The sequence below is a fragment of the Podarcis filfolensis genome, assembly GCF_964270895.1.
Source record: "Podarcis filfolensis genome assembly, chromosome: 14".
Taxonomy (NCBI): Eukaryota; Metazoa; Chordata; class Lepidosauria; order Squamata; family Lacertidae; genus Podarcis; species Podarcis filfolensis.
In genome coordinates this window covers 15405005-15426403 of record NC_139616.1, presented here as the reverse complement: position 1 = coordinate 15426403, position 21399 = coordinate 15405005, and the positions used below count along the sequence as shown (strand labels likewise).

The window sequence follows — 21399 nt, the reverse complement described above, 5'->3', positions numbered from 1 at the left end:
GGCGCATGCGCACGGACGCCGAGCGGGGTTGCTAGGCGACGGGGCGCTTCCCTAGTTACCCGGCAGAGGAGGAGGAAGAGGTAGAAGAGCGAAGGAGCCGCCGAGAACGGGAGGATGAAGGCTCCTCAGTGCCTGTGCCAGATTTGCACCTGCGGGTAAGGCAGTTTCCAGATGGGGGGGGCCCGAGGGGTGGCGGGGCAGCATGACGTCATACCCACGGAGTTAACCCCCCCCATAAAAGGGTCACAGACCCTCCACTCTTGCGACTGGGCTCCCTCGCGGTCCCTTCACACGTGACGCGTGCCCTACACGGGTGTGCGCGGGAAACCGAGCGAGGCGCGTCTATTTGCACTTAGCGTGCCCCTGGGCTAAGGGGAGAAATGGGGTTCAAATTAATGCACACACACACACTGACACATCCCCAACCACAGCCCTGAACGTGGGCCTGTCACTATATCTCCGTGGGACCTACCTCACAGGGTTGTTGTGAGTGTAAAAAGTGGACCGCGACTGGGGACACAGAGAATAATGAGCTCCTGGGGCGATAAAGATGGAATAACTTTTTGTCAAGCTTTGCAGGTAGGCAGAGTCCCAGATCCAGCCCCTGCCTCTCTAGGCTGGGCTGGGAAAGGCACCTGTCTAAAATCCAAGTCTGCTGTCAGTGAATGTATATACAACACTGAATTAGTTGGGCTGTTAATCAGAGTCAGTACAAGCCAGCCTTCTGTGTTCCCAATAATGATCCTAACAATGAACTTCTTATATGTCCTTTCCTTCCTCCCGTTGCTCTGAGTGGTTTTGATGTGGGTGGGAGGGGAGTTACCCTACCTTGCAAAACTCACATGAGGAGAAAATGGGCGTAAGGTTGAGAGAGCGTAAGTAGCCCAAAGTCACCCAGGCTGTGTCCAGATTATCACGGTTTTCAGGTGGGTTTCAATCACACAAGAGCAATTTGAGGGTGCGCTATTAATGCTGATTTGGAGCTCTTGCAAAACAAATAAACAAACATCGTTGAAAGGTTGGATTTTTGCAATAAAGAAAGTGATTTTTTGGGGGGGGAGATGCAGTGTAAAGTGTGAGAGAACACTTGATACAATGTTGTTCAGTCTCCCCACAAACAAATCAGGGTGAATGCTCAATAAGCAGGGTATGTGGCAGTCTTCCCAGGAAGCTTCAGTGGGAAATTGTAGCCTGAAGAATTGATAGTCTGGGGTAGTCGGTGTATGTGTCCTCCAGATGATAGTGGGCTGCAACACCCATGAACCCAGCCAGCATAGATAATGTTCATGGATGATGGGAGTTGTAATCCTCAACTTCTGCAGGGTACCACATTGGCTTCCTTGCCAATAGTCCTAACTAATATCTGAAAACAGTGTTGTTTTCAGAGGGTGGTGCACTAAGGAGTTCAAAGCCCAACTCAGACATGAAGCATGCCTGGAGCTAGTTGCTTTAATTTTGCAGCTTAATCTGTCCTACAGGGTTGTTGTGGGGATAAAAGAGTGAGGAGGTGACCATGTCTGCCACTCTCAGCTCCTTAGAGAAAGAGCAAGTTAAAAGAAACAGCAACATTGAAGATCCACTAAGAGGGACTCCACAGGACAGCTCCATGCATTACAATAGCTATTGGAAACACTTCTGTTTCTTCACGTCAAACTTTACTCAGCGTGTGGGCACAACCCACATAAGCTTGCACATCTTTAAGCATCAATGCTCTTGTGTATGTATCTGAGGAAACTGGCACTCATAACGTATGTATGGCCTTAGGTAGCAACCATATTTTTCACTGGCACATAAGTGTTTCCCACCACAAGCACATGAAGTGTGAGCACCTGATGAGAGGTCTCAAAATACATCAGGGAACCATGTCCTCGGCCAGGGTACAACTGGTACTGGCAACGCAGAATAATAGCAGATGGGGTGATTTACTGTCCCTCTCAAGGATCTGGCAGTACCTGTTCCATATGGTTCAGCAAATTCCAAATGATGTGTCAGGACATGCTTGAATGCTATGAGAAAACAGCATGTGTGCCATGTGGCTTTGATGAGTATACAACAGTAATAATCCCTGGAAAAGGCATCTGCGTTTTTTCTACCATTTTGGCCAGGGCTCCTCCCACTGCTGGAATGGTATATCTCTTGCATCTAGTGTAATTGGTTGACATAGACACTTCTGAGCAGATGGAGCAAAATTACTCACCCTTAGAGGAGGCTGCCTGTTGCATCTCTTTCTGAGTCATCACTCACTCTAAGCTTGCTTCCTTTTGCTCAGGAGGTAGGTCTAGAAATAACAGCAGCCAGCTTTGATGAGCTAACCTAGACATGACATTAAATGTATTTCTGCCTTTAACAGGTGCATACAAATACAAATAGCACATGCTGTGTTGGGGACTGGTTATTATAGGCATGTGGGTGGGGGAAATTTGCCCTTTCCTCCCCTTCTGTGTTTCTGATAAAATTCCTTTCTCTGAAAGTGCTCTTTGCATTGCAAGAAAATCCCTCATGGACGCCAATTCTATTTGCATTTTTTAAAAGTAAATATGCTGGAAGCCACCCAGAGTGGCTGGTGCAACCCAATCAGATGGGCGGGGTACAAATAATAAAATTATTATTCTTATTCTTAAATTTTAAATGCAAATTTGCAATTTAACATCACATCTAGCTATTCAGTTGCACTCTTACATGTTCCAAATGTGAGCCTTCTGGTGTGTATGAATGAAGCATGCCTTGCATTTTACACACACAAAGTACGTATATCTTAGCCCACTAGTGTTCCATGGAACTCAAAACTCCATTTATACATTTCTCAGCCAAGAGGCATATCTGGATTAGGGCCATTTCTGGAATAACAAAGATGTGTAGTATATTGCGAACAACCTCAGAAATGTGGCTGTTACTGGGGAAGTGATTGAATCCTGCGCTTAAATGGAACATATGCTATGAATTCCTCAAGTGGTTACAAACTTCTCTGTTGTACTGGCATCTATACCACTTCAACTGGCTCCAAGAAAAAGAAATATTTGTAAGCCCCCTCTTGAGCCACCTCAGGTACAATCTACACAGTTTTATGAACAATATTTGTGTTTTCATTTTGAGGTAAGTTGATCCTTCCAGTGGATAGTGGCTTAGGACTTAGCTAGGAGCCAGCAGGAGACAAGTCTCTTGAAACTTTCTTCTTGAGCCCAAAGGGCTTGTGTTTCTCTTGACACTAGCCTTCAAGCCACATGGCTAGCTGTTTTTGAAACAGATGAACACTTTTGAAAGCAGTTTGGGCATCAGCTGCTCAAAGAGAGGGAGGGAAGCTTTTACAGTTTCGAAGTGCGAGCCTAAGCAGCCCTTTGGATCCTGGCCAATCTAAACTTTGGATGACATGACACTGGAGGAGGCAAAGGAGCTTCAAGCCAAACAAAGCTGTTTCCAAGTTCTGCAATGAAACACCACAGAACAAAGGCCCTATGAAACATGCCTACAAACAAATGGTTTACAAAATGTACATTGCCAACAATTTTGTGGTCAATAAACTCTCAAGCAGATATTGATGTAGGCAGCGAACTGAATTTGCTTTGCTTTTGCAACAGCACTGCAGGTTTCAATGGGAGGACTTGTCGCTTGGATCTTGTTACCTGGGGAGTTAAGCCATACACACATTAGGGTTACCAAGAGGAAAAGAAACAACAGGAAAATATATAGGTGGCTTGTTCTTTTGCTTCTACACAGAGACTCTACTTCTGCCCTAATCCCCAAACATTATAATTATTTAGCACAGTTGGGGACATTGACATTCACAGGATAATGTGTCAGCGCTAAGAGGACTGTATTCTTTCATATGATAAACACTAGCATTTACTTGGAAACTGATGAAGGTGTAAGGCATCTAGATTTTCTTTTCTCCGTGGCAAATTACTCCTTCACCGTTTGTTGATGCTTTCTTTGCATAATGGTGATTTAGTTCAGCAGTTCACCACAAACCAAAAGCATACATGTGTGTGGCACATATATACCCTGTGCTCCTATCATTTTATTGCCTAAGCATATCCACATTATAGACTTAGGCTACAAACCCATGCACATTGGCTTGGAAGCAAACCCCATTGAACTCAGTGGGACTTATTTCTAAGTAAACTTGTATAGAATTGTACTGTTGAACTAGCTTAACACCCTTCCTTCTTCCCTGAGAACATTTGGAATTAAAGTTTTGTGTTGAGTCTATGAATCTGTAATAAAGACTCAATACACTTTCCCAACTTTAATTCCCATAATTTTTTGTAGGAAAGATATGGCATGGAGCATCAAATAAAACATAGTATACAAGTTTGTGATGTATGCCTTTTCAGTTTTCACAAATTAAGGGACACGGTACTCTGTTAATCATGCAGACAATCATGACAGTCTGTTATTCTAGTACAGTACATGACCAGATATTAAAATGTAATCTAGGATATAATTACACAACTTTTTTTAAAAAAGCTTTTTGTGAGCAGTAAAGGCAGCCAGTTTGTTTGCAGGGTGCAAGGCATGGCCAAAGTTTGCAGAAGGAAATTTCAGAGGCAGGTTGTTTTTTAAAACCACAAAAATGTTCCTGTAACTGCATTTGTGCAAAATAAGTGTTGGATCCCTTACAGCTCTCTTAGGAATATAAATATGTGCTGCCTGGTTTGAAATGATACATTCTGAACCTGAACCAGGTATCAATTACAGCTGAGCATAGGATGTTTCCATAATAAGATGTAAACACTTAATTTATTTTGTGCGTGTTTTTTTTTAATCCCTTATGAGTTGCAGAACTAGTGCTTAAAAGAATAACTCTTCCTTATATGCACAGCCAAGAACTAGAGTGCCTTTACAATACAAATGTCAATTAGACATGCTTTTTTTGCCTTCAGAAACACTGAACTATCCAAGCAATAGCTAGACTCACAGTCAATATCCACGAGCCATGTTTGTTCATAAATGGGAACACAGAATATATAACTCCTTCATTTGTCTCCTTTTAGTATTTGCTAGCTTCTATTAGTCATACGCCTATCACAGTCACATTGCTCTACATTTTGCCCCTTTCCCACTGTTCAGGAAAAAATATAATGCCCCTGCAGAGAGATGTCTATAAGTGGGGTCTCCTTAGGAACATAAGAATTGCTTGCTGGACCAGCAAAGGTGTCCGATACCCAACAGATTCTAGATAGATGCTCCTAGGGGTTTCCCCTGTCCCAGCTCTCAGCCCCAGCATTTGCTGTTTTCTTTTGGTATTTGGCAATCCCATTAACTATCATGGATTTTCCCTTTACGCCTTGGCCTCAGTCATTTTGGAGGCCGGAGCAGGGATGCCGGCCCTCGCCTCTGTCCTTCTTGCGGACAGCCTCCATGGAGGCTGAACAGGAGGTTTCAGCCTTGTCACCTAGAATCAGTCACCACCTTCGCAGATGGGAGCAGATCCGTGCACCCGATGGAGGGCATGCTTGCAATCTTGACATTCCCATACAGCATGAGTGAGCATGCATCATTTTAAAAAGCTGGTGGAAGGGGTGGGGGGAATTGTAGGGACATCTGTGTCACAATCTTGTCCTGCTCCTAAATCCTGAATCGTGATTCCTGAGCATGTCAAGCCTGTACCATTACTTGCCTGACTAAAGCTATCTTTCTTATAAGTAAGAGCCTTTGCATGTACAGTGGTACCTTGGGTTAAGTACTTAATTCGTTCTGGAGGTCCGTTCTTAACCTGAAACTGTTCTTAACCTGAAGCACCACTTTAGCTAATGGGGCCTCCCGCTGCTGCCACGCCGCCAGAGCACGATTTCTGTTCTCATCCTGAAACAAAGTTCTTAACCCGAGGTTCTATTTCTGGGTGAGCAGAGTCTGTAACCTGAAGCGTATGTAACCCGAGGTACCACTGTACTAGACAGGAGTCAGGACATGCAAAAACAAACAAACAAACAAAATAACTTACGCATAGGAAGCTAGCATGTCAAGAAGACTTGTTGATTTCTTTTTCAAGGAGAAAAAACCCCCATTCCACATACACTTTTGCAGCTAGATGATCTGAGCAGCGTTTTAGGAAAGCTTGATGATTTTCTAAATTGGCCCAGACTTCGGGGAAGGAGTTTGGGCCATTCACAATGAGGGCTTGCTGGTGTGTGTAGGCGCTGAATATTGGATAAATGTCTGAGGAGGACCTTTGGGACTAGAGGAGCAAGGCAAATTAAATCCTTTGACCTATGCTGATGGCGTATGTAAGAATTGCTACTAGTAGTAGCAGTAGTAACCATTGGCATTGTGGCAGAAAGGTCACAGTGCCTCACACGTATGGTTTAAAAAAGAGATGATAATAAATTCAGCACAGATATTCAGAGAGTGCGATGGAACGAAAGACCAGCTAGTCCAAGGCTTTGCTCTCAGGACCAACTACCCACCAGCCTTTTAATAGTACTACGTTGCAACCCAAACATATACCTCAGTTAGGGAACATTAGCAGGAAGGTGGCAGCAGCGAGAATGGCTCAAGTGAACTACCCAAGTCACACTTTAAGAGGAAAATAAAACACAGTGTCAAGAGTCTATATAAATAATTCCCCTGTGTAAAGAATGGAGGATCTATCACAGCTATATGGGAACCTCTGTCCCTCCAAACATTGCTGAATTAATCAGTGGCGTAGCATGGGGGGTGCAGGGGGGCCAGCCGCACCGGGCGCAACATCTGGGGGTTAGGGTTAGGGGGCGCAAATCCACGGGTTAGGGGGCGCAAATCCACGGGTTAGGGGGCACAAATTACTTGCCTTGCCCCGGGTGCTGACAACCCACGCTACGCCACTGGAATTAATCATCCTATGCTTCCTGGGGTTCATGTAGCTCAGCAACATCTGAAGGGCCAGAAATTCCCCACACCTGGTCTATCCTTACTTAATATAATTCATTAACACAACCTTGCAAATTAGCTCCCAAAAGTTAATCTAATGCTAATCTGCAGGAAATTGTTACTAGTTCACTTGCACCCCAGACAACAGTTTGAAAAATCAGTTTTGTTTCACAGTACAAATGCTGTTTACCTTGTCACTTCAGTGAGATTTTCATGCATCACAAGCAACCAAATGAATGGTTTCAGCCTTGTTTCATTAGTGCAAAAAAAGAGTAATTTTATTTTACACACCTTAAATACTATTCACACATGGCAGTAAGATGTGTTTTTTCGTGGGAAGTCTTATCCTTTTATACTGGTGTCCTAATTTACAGATGATTATTGCAATAAGATGAAGCATGGCGAGTTACGTTATCACTTTCAAATGGCTCCAAAACGTTAAGACAGTTGGTGGGAAATGGGATTTTAGAAGTTCAATCTTAAAATGAGATTTAGACTTAAAAAACAAACTGCTTTCAGAAGAAGGTTTGCCAGAGAGTGTAAAAGTGAAAGACAGCAAGAGGAGGAGGAAGAGGAGATTAGAGAGAGAGAGAAAGAAAGAGAACAGGAGTGGAAGTAGAGAGATGATGCCTTCCTTCTGATGTCACAATCCATCGGCTCTCTAACAATAAAGCAAACCATGACAACTGCAGAAGGACAAGCGAGGAGAAAAGGAGGTGAGACCATTTTGACTGCAGAATATTTCAACTCATAGGTACATAGTAAACTTTTGAAAATGTCTCCTTGAACGTGATTGTAGGCAAACATGGGGACAGGTGAGCTGTCAAGATCCAAAGGCCACAAAATGCATTCCTGTATCTGAAAGGCCACTTGGCCTATTGGGCCAGGAGCCTCTGGGCTTCATCCGATGTTTGCGTCAGGGTTGCGAAGTGACTGCTCCATGAAGGCAAAGAGAAATGGCCTAAAGAACTGGCTTTGTCCTGCCTTCTCAAAGCTATTAATCACAGGCTTCGGAAGCCGCCTTCTTTCCCACTGCCTAGCGGCAGAGAGACAGCCTTATAAATAAAGCCCAGAACCTGGTTTTTATCTGGTTTTGCCGTTGCATACTCTAATGTCGGGACGCGGGTAGCGCTGTGGTCTAAACCACAGAGCCTAGGACTTGCTGATCAGAAGGTCAGCAGTTTGAATCCCCTGACGGGGTGAGCTCCCATTGCTCAGTCCCAGCTCCTGCCAACCTAGCAGTTTGAAAGCACATCAGAGTGCAAGTAGATAAATAGGTACCGCTCTGGCAGGAAGGTAAACAGCGTTTCTGTGCACTTTCTGGTTCGCCAGAAGTGGCTTAGTCATGCTGGCAACATGACCTGGAAGCTGTCTGTGGACAAACGCTGGCTCCCTTGGCCTATAGAGTGAGATGAGCGTGCAACCCCAGTCATCTGCAACTGGGCCTAATGGTCAGGGGTACTTTTACCTTTACCTTTACTCTAATGTCATAACCTGCCCTGGGTCCCTTAGGGGGAAGAGTAAGAAATATTACCAATAAATAAATAAACAAACAAACCAGGGTGGCCTGCTTTACAGGGGACAGTCCTCTAGCTCTCATCCATTCAAAGAGCTGCCTGGCCCAAAGATAAAGAGCCCTCAGAAGGGAGAGCAGGAGGGGGCTTGAAGTTGCAAATAGTTTCTATGCATATAAATTAGCACATGCATTTTTTAAAAAAAATAGTTTTCCAATATACCCCCAATATTAGCCAAATTATATGAATAACAATTAATTCCCAAATTATACAATTATCAGTATGCCAATCAACTTCCAATTAATACACTTTAGTTGAAGTGGCTCCCCGCATGGTGGTTTGGGTTCATTTCCAATATTATATCACTGTGTTCCATGAACTTAATTCATGTCGGTTACATTTCAGTTATAATAATAATCCCTTAGTCAACTGCTACATAATGAATTCCATTCGTGATGTTATGATATATAAATTTATAAAGCTTTGAGTGAGGAACTCAAACTATTAACTTTATTCTGCCCTGCATGTGAAAACTGTTATGTCATGGAGATTCCTTCTGTCCATGTATGATGATGTCTCTTTCACTTACCAGCTGTTGTTTTCTCCCATCGTGGCTTGGGGCGGAACTGAATCTCGAAGATTCTCTGAGATCTTATCTCTCCATCCCTTGCTTCGATGTCTCAGAACATGCAACAGTGTGCTAGAAACCATTCTGTCTCACTAGTAAAACATGTCGCAGATCCTCACCATTTCCCCTTCAGCCTAGGAAAAGGGGGGCTGCCTTCATTATGGCAGGCAGGACCAGAAGCGATACAACACAGGTGGCTACCCTAATGGTACAAAGTAGTATTGAGACCCACATTTAAATCCCCACTTGGCCTCAAGCTCACTCTCTGCTAGGATAAAGGGGGGGGGACCTTGTACCCTGCCCTGAGTTCCTTGGTGGGATATGTGGGGTAAAAAAAGGTGATTAACAAGTAAAGTAGCTCCAACCTCCCGCCAAGAGACCAGGAAATAGCTCAGGGGAAGACTTCATTGATCCTTGTCCCCCCCTTACCCCCCTGCTCTAGTTGGTTCTAGCTGCTGGCCAAGGAACTGATTGAAAGGGATGTCAGCTTTAACGTCAAACTGTCAAACTGTACAGTACTCCTGATAATAGTGCTAATATTTCAAGGTTTAATGGAAAGGAATACCGTTTGTAATCTATCCAGCAGTTTTTCAAGAGAAGAAATACCAAGGACTCGACCTGCTCTGATGAGTCATTTATATTCCCCCCTACAGAAGAGTAAATAGTTGCTGACAGGTTAATCTTATTCCTGTCATTTCTCTTTTTAGAAGCTCTGTTGAATTTCCATGGGAGAGGTTTGGGTAGCCATAAATTGTGCTAAATCCTCCTAGGAGTTTTTCTGCTTGTCAGTATTAGGGAACTGAGGTCATTGGAGAAGCAGAAACCTGTCCAAAATACTACCATCCTAATAGATGCATTATTTTCATAAACATAGCAGCATTTAAGGTGGCAAATAAAAGCTTTAGTGAGGAATATATTTTGTTATCAGAGAAACTGTCATGGAACTCAAGTCCTTGTGGGCATTGTGGCTTTTTATAATAAATCTTTATTTGGCTGGTGGGAAATGTTTTGGAGGAATCTTGGGGCCTGAGAAAAACCCACCAGCAGCCTCTCTCTCTTTTTTTGTATCTGTTAGTATGTTTTCACTGCAGTCTATAAGGCTACCTTAAATTATACCACCTGAAGGCAAGGTAGGTCATTGGCGTTTTTTAGAGTCAATAAGGTCAAATTCTGGACCTCCAAATTCCAGACCTCCAAATTTTAGAGGAAGATGTGAGAACGGGACTCTACATGTGTACATCTATATTGTTGCTGTTGGCCATCCTACTTTCAGCTGAAAATGGCTCCCAGTGCAGTCTATAAATATAAATGATAAGACAGTCCCTGCTGTCAGGTCCACACTCTTAGAGACATGACACAAAAGGAAAGGGGACAGGGAGGAAGAAGAGGAAAAAGCAAGCCCAGTCATTAGGATTTAGGGCAGGACTGAGCAAAGGGGAGGATGCTTGAAAGTGCCCTACTGTGTAGGTGCCATATACGTGGATCAGGAAACCTGGCTGCCCTGGGAAAACAGCTGTCCATGTGTAGAGGCTCCATTCTCATCTTCCTCCAAACATGCAAGGAGCAAGGCCGGTGAGCAGCAGCCATCTTCCAATGTGTTCAGTATAGGTGTGTTGGGGAAGATGACCACAGAACTGCCCGTGGTCCGTAGCTCAGCTCTGAGCTCAACAACAGAACACAAAGCCTGTCCACAAATCACCTAACAGAAATAAGTAGCAGTAGTAAAGATGGGAATGGCTGCAGTTCAGTTGCTCTCGAGTGACCCTCAGGGACAAACATTAGGGCATGGGAAGATAATTCTTGGGAGGGCAGGATCATGTTGGTAACACAAAGTGTTACATTCTGGTCCCGCATGAAGAGATGTCACCAGCAGCAAATATCAACGATGCAACCCGCTTTGGTGGAAGCAGCCAAACCTTCATTGAGGAACACAGGAATGTCAAATAAACCTCAATAAAGTCCACAGTCAGCTAAACCAGGTTTGCTCCACTGAGAGACTGGAAGCTATTTTTATCCGGTAATTGGCACATGCCTTGCTCTTCTGGGCCTTTGGTTGTGCTTGTTATTCTTGTAAAAACTTTTCTTTTTTACAAACTTCAGTTTAGTTACAATTCGCTTTCAGTTAACATTTCTATTTTCTTATACATGAGATGCTGTTTGGCACCGATGACAAAGAAACCCCTGTACTTTATTTGCTTCCCCCTACACACACCTATGAGGATCGCATCCAAGAATATGATGCTAAAAGAGACGTTGGTAGAGTGGGACACATTAAATATACTTCCAGGAGATCCACAAGTGCTGTCCCCCATTAGCACCCACAGTCGTAAACCCCCAGGAATACCAGTAGAAAAAGTGAAGAAGGAGAGAAAGAAGGTTGGTGGGATGGAGAGAGAGGTGGGTTTGCAGCAGGAGCGTAGTCTCAAAGTGGAGCTAAGAGTGACGTCGCTTAGACAACATCCCACTTTAGTGGGGCCATAGCTCAGGGCAGGGCATATGCAGCACACCAAATATTCTAGGTTCAAATCCATTAAAAAGAAATAAAAATCTCAGGGCTGGAAAGGGCCTCTGCCCGATATCTTGGAGAGCTGCTCAAAGTTAGACCAACCAAATACTCTCTATCTTTACATTGGTTGCTTCCAGACAAGGGGCTCTTGAGTCCTATTCCCTCATTATGCTTCTGTTGTAAGCCACAAGTGTGACTTTTTGCACTATATGATTGCACTTCTTTACATGCACATCCCACTACGTCTCATCAACACTTGTGGGCGGGGCATAATCCCTGTGGGCGGGGCCTTTTGAGGCTTGGCACACATGCGCTCTGATTCTGGTGCTGGGCACCTTTTTATGAACTTGTTTATTATTTTTAATTGATCTTTTAAGCAGTGTTTGAATGCTTTCTCTGCAGTATTTTTATAGCGCTATAACACCCTAATAATGCATTTTTGTAATGACGAGGCGAAGGCTTGTCTTAGTAATGTGGTTAATGGCAGTGACCAGAAAGGTATCCTTTAATGATTTAATGGGGGTGGGAGCAGAACACCCTAACAGACTGGTTTTACAGCACCATCCCTCTTTTTCATGAATATCGAGTTGGGAAAGCATTTTGGCATTAAAGGATTAAAATAAACAGGGTCATGAAATGGCAACAGTTGCAAAGGTTATCATTAGCGTGCACTTTTCTGATACGTCACAGCCCATTGCCCACATTAAAATGCTGCCCTTTTAAAAACACTCTTCCATTCTTCAGGGGGGAAAAGTTGGGCTTTGTGAGGTCTGAGAGTTAAGAAGAGGAAGAACTGCAAGGAAAAATTCATTGTGACAGTGACTGGATGACAGTATTGTGAGGATGCCCTGTAAAAAGTCGCATGGCTATTCTGCACTAAATGTGAGACAGGCAATGTGTGCAGAACAGCAGGGCACTTCTTGCTTAAAAGAGCTTCAGGGAGTAGTCTCAACTCCGACCGCTTGAATTGGTTGACCATTATTTCCTTCATTTATCTTTGCTGTTGTTATTAAATCCCAGGCGCCATCGTTGCCCTCATAATCCCACCAGGATTTATGACCGTGTAGGGGAGTCGACCCTCATAACGGAATACGTGGACAAATATCCTCTCTATGGCAATATCCCTCCTGCCCAGAGCCTCAAGCCCAAGCATGAGTATCACACGCACGGAGGGAAAATGGAAGGCATCACAACGTTCAAGTAAATATTTTTCAGTGCTGGATAGACTTTGGGGCTACCAAGGCATCACAGGGAGAAGACAGAGGGAGGGATTAGTCAGATTTTGCTTAGGGGAAGCATTTTGATGAAAAACTGAGTGGTGAAAAATTTGACCAATACCATTATTAGGGCTGTTGCTTGATTTAAGAAATCACAGCTGACAATATCTAGTTTTCCTAGGTCCCTGAAATGGAAATAATATACATTTTTTTTATTTAAAATAATTCAGCAGCATTAATCATGACCGCCATTTTAATTGCTCCAAATGTTGTAGCCCTAAATGGGCACCAACAGCCACAATAGCTTTCAAATAGTTTGGGGTTTTTTTTTTTTTAATACTGTAAGCTCAGTATTTTTAGTTATATTCATAGATGTTGGCTATTTAAATCCAGTGCTTTATGCTTCCCCCCACTTCCAGGTCTGACTACCTTCCATACGATGTTGCAAATCGGCCTGTTCGTGTTCCAGCGGAGTGCAAACCAGTAACTGGAGAGATGGACATGGGAACCACTTACAGAAGAGATTATAATGCTCACAAAATAAACCCCGTGATAATAGTAAAGCCTGTAGAGAGGAAATACAAGAGAGAAGGCAAAGTGAATACCATACCTACTTACCGAGGTAATAATACACAGCACTTTTCACAAAGTGAAGCGATGGGCAGAGTGGCGGCATGCCATATGGCCATGCTGGAGAGGTGATGGTGGACTTGGCTGCTGTGATGCTGTTCAGGTGAAATGAGGGAGTCTGTTTCTTGTTAAGTCTAATAAAATGCACACTGTCGGCATCATCCATGGGCTTTGGAGGCAAAAGCTTAATATCCTGCTTTGGCTAAGGCAAAAAGAGAGTCCTAAACGAGTTTACTCATTGAGTTCAGTGGCGCTAACTATCCATTGCTTAGGATTGGCTAGCCTTAAACCATTCCCTTTGCTTTGGGAGATGCTGTTGTGCCTGTCCATGTATCTTGGTGACACTAGACTCTAATCCAGCCCCACTGGGATTAGCTGCACTAAGAAGTTCCCCATTGAGAACTGCAGCCAAGCTGATTGCTGCTATTACAGCCAGCGAGCCCCACTTTGTCCAATCCAAACCACACCTACAAACTGACTTCAAAGGACCCTGTTCACCTTTTCAAAGTTGGCCCACAAAGGATGGAGAATTAAGGCACTGGCTCCCTAACCAGATTCAGTCCCTCACACCTGCAGTAGAGATATCTAATACAGAATTCTCAGCACCTTCACCAGCTAATAATCCTTATAATTTATTGAGGGAAGCCATACCATTATTTAAAACTGAAACAGGTAGCATGGGTATTCCTTTACTTAGCAATTTCTGGCCCAGAGTGGTTGAAGGCAATCAAATACATGCCTATAGGTGCCCTAAGTATGTTGGCAGGGTGACACACCACTCAAACAGACTGCAACCAATCTATGCTGAGGCCAAGGCTATCAAAAATTAACCACCATAGTAAAATTTGTTAGCTTAATGCTGTTTTTGTCTTAAAGCTGACTATAGGGCCTGGGAAGTTCAAAGAAGGGAGACCAACAAAGTGGAGAACGCCTACCAACTTCCCACTGAAAAGTTTGGGAACAGCACCACATTTCAAGATTCCTTTTTCCCGAGGGAAATCTCCCTCCGAAAAAGCTTTAAGCCCACTGTTGTGACCAAGCTTTCAGATCAGCCTTTTACCAGTGTTACAAGTCATCGCAGCGATTACGTTCCTCATCAGCTGGAGCCACAACTGAAGGTGTCAAAAGAAGAATACAAGCCCAATAGCCAACCCTTTGTAGACACCACAACACACCGCTGTGATTTTAGAGGGCTTGTTGGCGAACTTCCAAAAAGCTTCAAGCCTGAACCCTCTAAAGTGGAGGTGAAGGCTCTTTTTGATGGAACCACAGAATTCCGCGATCGTTTTCAACCGTGGGCCATTTCCTTGCCTGAAGTTCACAAAGCAAAAGAGTATGTTCCACCCACAGGCAACATGGAGTTGACCACCACGAGCCACCTTGCTTATATTCCACACGACATCAATCCAGCTGTCCTCATGAGACCAGTAGAAAGGAGCAGAAGAAATAATGCCCCCTTTCAAGGGAATACAACAATGAGAGATGCCTTTCAAGCTTGGGATACCCATCGGCCAGAAATTGTCAAGAAGTCCCAGGATATTCCAAAGGCCTCTGGGAAGTTTGATGGCATGACAACCTTCAGAGCTCACTATAGACCACACAACATAGTCCTGACTCAGAGCTGCAAACCTTCAAAGATGGCCCTATCTAGTTCAGCACCTTTTACAGATGAAACCTTGTACCGTACAGAATATACGCCAAAGAAACAAGAGGTCTGCCCAGCAACCTATCCATCCCCTCCAGGATATGTCTTTGTCAACACTGATTCTCATGGTCACAAATTCTTCCGCAGAGTTTCACCAGACGTCAGTAAGATAGCTCATGCAAATGGTAATCATCTTCCAAAAGAAATAGCAGTTGTATCCTAACTCCTAATTCTAATAGTTTGCACAAAAGTGTTCCGAAAATTATCATGCAGTGGTCAGAGTATTACATTAGCTCTAACCATTCTAAATAAGCCTACTGATTATAAGATTTTTTTGGAGTGATCTGAGAACTAATTTTTACAAGTTTATATAAGTAAAATTTGTGTCAATATTTCTGTGGAATCTCTTTTCTTCAACTGTATTACAAGACAACTGTTCATGTTAACAAGATGGGTGATTTTCTGGCAATATTTTGATGATGCATTTTAATACGATTACCTGAATAGGACTGTGCACTGTTCTTACATACAGCAAACAAAATTGTCCCGGCTCGCTTCCTTAAAATATGTTCAAAGGGGTTGCAGCTAACAAGCAGAATGTGAAGGTTCCAAGTTGAATTCTTGGTGTTTCTTTTTGAAGGATCTTACAGTGCAGGACTGAGATATAGCTCTTCCCCAGACCTTGGAGAACCCCTACCAGCTTCAGACAAAATGGTTTGGCTAGCCAGGTCAACAGTCTCGTTCTGTATAAGGCAGATGCTAAAGATTACAGTTTGCTGCTGCACCAAGTAGCATCACAAAACACATTTTGCACTAGTTCAACATGTTTATTGTAATAGAATCATAGAATTGGAAATGACCCTGAGAATCATTTCGTCCAATCCCCAACAATGCAGGAATATGCAGTCGTCCCATACCAGGACAGATTAGTTGGATGCTGTTTGGGCTACCTCCATATGTGTGTGTGTGTTTAAATTATGGAGGCTTGCTAGGACAATAAGAACTTCCACTTTGGATTTTCAAGACATTTCAGCATGTATTACCTGGCCCTGCAAAACCACATTGGTAGAATTTAGTATTAAGATGTTTAGCCACATGTGGACATATTTTTTGCTGCACACCTCAACAAAGGATAGTCTGGGACTGTTGGCATCATGTATTGTACGCCAATATATAAAACCAATCCAGCTCAAACTATGTCCCATTGGAAAACATAGGGCTTCAATATATTTATTTTACCATATTTGTATAGGCAGCTCCCCATTTGTGCGGGATTTTGCGTTCCGAGGTACTGCGCACACCGGCGGGACACAGGAAAGCCCGCCCTGCCAGCCTTCCGGTGTCGAAAACGGCATGTGCATCAGTGGCCGTGCGCATCCCAAACGCACGCAAATGGGGAGTTGCCTGTATACTGCTTTTCAGCTGTAATGGTCCTCAAAGTGGCTCACAATAAAAGAATCAAATTTACAGGCAGATGGCACTGCCCTCACAAGAACAGATCTGGAATGTTAGGTGCCACCAATTTTTATGAAACAATGGCACCATGTGGTTCCTGGCTCTGTGCTCCTGGAATGCAGAGGGTGGCAAAGTGGGGTTGGGGTAGACATTGGGGTGGTGATATTCATCTAAGTCCTCTTTATTACATCAGGTACTCTTACTGCTGCATTGAGCAGATGGTGTTAATGGCTACCAGCCCTTGTTGTTAACTTGTTTTGTGGTATCAGTGGGAGGTGCAGTAGAATTCTAGGGATGTTTGTATTCAGTAACAAGTCCCATTATGCTCAGTGGGGCTTATTTCCAAGTAAAAGTGCATAAGATAATAGTCGTAACAATGAGTAACTTCAATTGGATTTGGGACTGGGTTGGGAAGCTTTTTCCAGATTATTTGAATCTATTTCACCTTAATACACACGTATGCCTGGGCATAAGTATATTACTAAATTTATGATAAGATTGCATTTCAGAGTATGATTTCAGTTTTGATAGGCCTGTAATTCAAGTTGGAAGGTTGGTGCCAATACTTTGAGCTATTGCTCCAGTGAATGCTTCGCATCATTTTCATTCTCACTGATTGTTTCTTACCTGTGTGTTGCCTTGTGCTCATTATTTTAGGAAAACCATTTTATGATTGAAGTGTCATGTAATCCCACGAACTGTATCCCCAAACCACCAATTCAGAGATCGAGATCAAGAACTGAATGGTGTCAAAAGAACACAATAAATCATCCAAAAAAGGAGAGGAAAAACTCCGAACTGCTGGGAATGTTTGTTTTGTATCACTCCCATATGGTATTCTTGGTATTCTCACAGATCAAACTGAGAGCTAGAGCCTGATACTTCTTCATCCTATGTAAATTTAATGCTCTAGAATTGGGGGGGGGGGGATCAAATTAAAAACAAAAGCTTTCTACTGCGTTTCTCGAAGTATGTTTAAGACTGTCGGTAGGCTAGGAGTGGAGCTTTTCAGATCTTATGATACTGTATATATATTTTTTCCTTTTGCCATCTGAAATGGACACATGAGCCTCTAGTCTGGAGACACGCTCTTAACTATTGTCATCTCATTCTCTGATGGAGGTGAAAGAGCCAGAACATTTTTCTCTCTTCAGTCCTGTTCTTTCCAGGTCCTCTTTTCATATGGCTAGTTCACACAAGTATGTTATTTACTTGATAACCATAACATCAAGTGGATATTTACACATGTAAGTGGGCTGAATCCAGCGGTGTGGCTTTTCCAGAAAATTTTGAATTTGAAAACTGGGATAATTGGCATCAGGAAAAAAATAATCTGATTACCTTCAGAGTGATTTAATTTAGCATGACAAAACTTTGAACCTGACAAGCTTGCTCAATGTTTATTTGCTGTTGCTATTCATGAATTATTACTAACATACAAAACACAAAAATTCCCGCAGAAAAATTAAGCGCTACAAAAATATCTGGAGAAGATTCCATTTTGCTAAGTTTTCCACCCGACATCAGTGAGTGTTGCAGATCTAGAGACTCTAATATTCCTTCTATTTTTCCTCACTTTCCTTCAAACACTTGCCAAGGGTGCCAGCTCAACACATTCAGCTCCCTGGGCCTGAGCATGAGAGAACCAGTTCAGCGGTTAGAATAGAGGCAGGAAACAGACCAGAAATGTGGATTTGTGCAGCTGAACTGGCTGACAAGGAGTCTTTTGAGGGGGCTTCCTATGATGTTGCCCTGGATGGGATTTCATGTCTGGTTTGGGTACTTGCCTGCTCTGCCCACCCTGTCAAGGACATAAGAAGAGCCTGCCAGATCAGGCCAATGGCCCATTTCATCCCACCATCCTGTTTTCACAGTGGCCAACCAGGTGCCCAGAGGAAGCCAGCAAGCAGGACCTAAGCGCCAGAGCTCTCTTCCCCGTGTGATTTCTAGCAATTGATATTCGGAGCTTTTACTGCTTCTGCCTGTGGAAGCTGAGTATAGCAATCATGACCATTAACCATTGTCCTCCATTGATTTGTCTAATCTTCTGAAGCCATCCAAGCATAGCTGTCAACCGTCCCTTATTTGGCGGGAAACTCCCTTATCCCAGCGCCACTGTCCCTTATTGATGATGTCCCTTAAATTTCCCGGGTTTCAAAGGAAGCAGCTCCTCTCCTCCCTGCTGGCCAGGGGAGCCCCTCCCTGCCGGGACTGAGGAGCCTTGAGAGGAGAGTGAGGGCAACCATAGAGAAAGCAGTTCAGAGAGAGGAGGAGGAGGAGGCAGGTGTTCCAAGGGCTAACCACAGAGGGGGAAAGCGGAGGAAGGACCGCAAGCACTTCTCTCATAGATTTGTAGTGGTAGACTAGCATAGATGGTCTGATCTGCGGGTTTACTTCGGGCGTTATTCCCCCCCCCCTCCACCCCGCCTGATGGAACTGAGAGCTGCAGATGGAGCACGAGAGAAAAGATACAGAAGTGCAGCAGCAGCTTTGTAGCTTGGACTTCGTTTTGCGTGAAAAGTAGTTGCTGCTTGTAGTTATTTAATTGCAGTGTTTCATCGGCTGGTGTCTTGGGCAGCAACCTCTGGAAACAAAGGGCTAAAAACCGGCGCTGCTCTCCCAAATTATCTGGTCCCTTTTAACTTCGTATTTCAGCTGGCTGACTAAAATCCCTTATTTTGGCTGCTGATCCCTTATTTTCAAGGCTGCTGGTCCCTTATTTTCAAATCTGTTAGTTGACAGCTATGCATCCAAGTTGGGAGCACATTCCATAGTTTTAACTATGCACTGCATAAAGAACCTGAAAAATGCTACTGACAAACCGTTTCCATATAGTAAAAGCAACTGGGATAGCCAAAAGGAGTGTTTATTTTTGTGAATACCAAAGTTAAGCCAGTGAACAAATAATATTAGACATCTTTGGTTAATGTAGCAACAGTGGAATCAGCTACAGAGGACCGTATCCATCTGCTGCAACCATCACCCACAGCTATGCTTCCCTAGGACATGCATTTATAACCAAAGTACTAGCAAAACAGGGATGCTAGCAGTTCATTCTTTACAAATATTAAATACAAAATAAAAACATTTGGTAAGTTTCAGTAAACTTTTTCAGTAAAAAAAAGTTCCAAGATCTTTATTACACACTGTACAAAAAATATTGCACTTTTAGATCAGGTAATAAATATATACAAAAGTATATTACATGTTTTAATTTAAAAATGGTATAAACAAACAAGACCCATGGCTGATTTAAAAAGCTTGGGCAGCCAAAGTTAATCATTTTAAAGTTAAGTGCAGGCTCTCTGCACTCCTGCTGACACCAATGTGTCAAAACGGACAGTTTATGCGGGTAGAATCAAGTGGTAAAACTAACACAGCCATCCTTAAAAACTTGCACTTCTCTGAATTTTGTAGTGCAGGTCTCCAGCTTAATAATGTGTACAAAAAATACACAGCACACTGGGGTAAAGAATCCATGAAAATGCACACATTACTGAAATTAACAGAAAAAGTGTCAGTTGGAAGAAATCTGCACTAAAACACTGATGAATTTTCATGAGGGTGGTTTTTTAAACAAATGCAGAAATGTGGAAAACTGAACTTGGAAAAATAAGAGAAACCGAAACAGAGAGGCTCACCCTTTTCTTACAAGCTCCTCTCTCAGAGCCACCATGTTTGTGCAGTTCTGGTAAAAAAAGTTCTGCTAAAAAAAGTTTGGCCTACCATGTTGCGGAAACCAGGCTACTATCTGCAGGGGTTTTCCCCGTCCTCCCCCCCCCCCCAGCATTTTGAACATTCAAATATGCAATTCTCCCACCTGGAAAAACTTTACCTCTTGATTCTACTGACTGCTAATTGGCCCAAGGTGTTTAGCGTCCATATCATTACACTGAGTGGGTCTATATCGCTTTTCTTGCTGTCAGCAAAGGCCACAGTTACCCACGTGAAGGGTTTTCTGTACAGCAGCATGAGTTTAATTAGCAGTGAGGCAAAACCAAAATCATGGTGCATTAATTTTTCCTCTAACACCCTCTGGACAAAATCTCTGCTGTTTCTTTTCTGGCCCATCAGCAGAGGGCCCAGTTCAACCAAATTTGCCTTTGGGCATTTATGCAAGAGCACAGGACTTGCAAATAAAAAGCAAGCCAGTTAAAACTGAAAACAGCAATAACATTTTCTTTTTCTACTAGAGGCTTAACAGTATCAAAAGAGCCCTGGTGGAGGCTATCCTCTTATCTTGCATTCTGCTTAGTGACCAGTCAGATACCTCCTGGCAAACATTCAAGCAGGGCACAAAGGCACCAGGCTATCCGTGTTGTTCATTTCTCTGTGTCACGTATTCAATGGTGCACTGCCTCTGAGCCTGGAGGTTCTACAGTGCTTTCCATGCACCAGTGGTGCAATGGCAAATTTTTGAAGTGAGGGGAGTGTGGCGTTTGCCCTCCTAGGTGACATCATGCTGGGTCATAAGGAAAGGGTTAAATGAGTGTGAAGTGATTGGCAAGTGGGAACCCAAGGGGAGGAGTTAGAGTTAGAGTTAGTGTTGTTAAGGAGTCAGTCGGCTGTTAGAGAAGAGAGAGGGAGGATAAGTCTGTGGTTTGATGTGAGAGAGTGAATCTGTTAAAAGGAGTCAGATAGACAGTTGGGATAATCAGTTAGAAGTTATTAAGAAGGTATAGGCCGGTAAAGAAACTGACAAGAAAAATTATCTGAAACCATAAACTTGTTAAGGCTTATAAAATAAACTTGTTTATTTGGTTTAATGTTAACAACTGTCTGGACTCCGTGTGTACCCGAGTGAAATGGGTTGGTGGCAGCGGGGAAGCGAGCACAGTGGTGGCACAGGGATCGATAGACTGTCAAACGTCCAGGGACCCTGTGTGATCGCCACAGGGAGCTCATCACAACAGCCTCCTCACCTAACCTCTCAAAGGAGAGTCTCAAAATGCAGACAG

At 43.4% G+C, this 21399-nt stretch overlaps 2 protein-coding genes across 6 annotated transcripts in view; one reads left to right on the top strand and one right to left on the bottom strand.

Moving 5' to 3' along the window:
* The window catches only part of EFL1 (elongation factor like GTPase 1), a 66958-nt gene extending 64657 nt beyond the window's left edge, over positions 1-2301 (bottom strand). The window contains exon 1 of the mRNA XM_083586283.1: positions 2198-2301. Within this exon, the coding sequence (XP_083442409.1) occupies positions 2198-2237 (40 nt within the window). The 5' untranslated portion in view covers positions 2238-2301. The remainder of the gene's footprint in view (positions 1-2197) is intronic.
* Positions 52-20486, top strand: SAXO2 (stabilizer of axonemal microtubules 2). Of its 5 annotated transcripts, none has more exons than XM_083586774.1 (5): positions 52-155; positions 12515-12694; positions 13131-13333; positions 14218-15171; positions 17099-17239. In XM_083586774.1, the coding sequence occupies exons 1-5, from the start codon at positions 115-117 to the stop codon at positions 17116-17118; spliced, it is 1398 nt and encodes a 465-aa protein (XP_083442900.1). In that variant the 5' UTR covers positions 52-114; the 3' UTR covers positions 17119-17239. The 5 variants fall into 5 exon arrangements, with proteins under 5 accessions (XP_083442900.1, XP_083442899.1, XP_083442901.1 ...); XM_083586775.1 differs by adding an exon at positions 7366-7562 and having other exon boundaries at positions 57-155; positions 14218-20486; XM_083586776.1 differs by adding an exon at positions 7369-7562 and having other exon boundaries at positions 114-155; positions 14218-20486.
* The last annotated feature ends 913 nt before the right edge of the window (positions 20487-21399 follow it).

Excerpts from the sequence above, each read along its gene's own strand:
- SAXO2 (XM_083586773.1), top strand. The coding sequence starts at position 115 with ATGAAGGCTCCTCAGTGCCTGTGCCAGATTTGCACCTGCGG. Across the intron at positions 12,695-13,130 it reads GAAGGCATCACAACGTTCAA|GTCTGACTACCTTCCATACG; the intron begins GTAAATATTTTT and ends CCCCACTTCCAG. Across the intron at positions 13,334-14,217 it reads TACCATACCTACTTACCGAG|CTGACTATAGGGCCTGGGAA; the intron begins GTAATAATACAC and ends TTTGTCTTAAAG.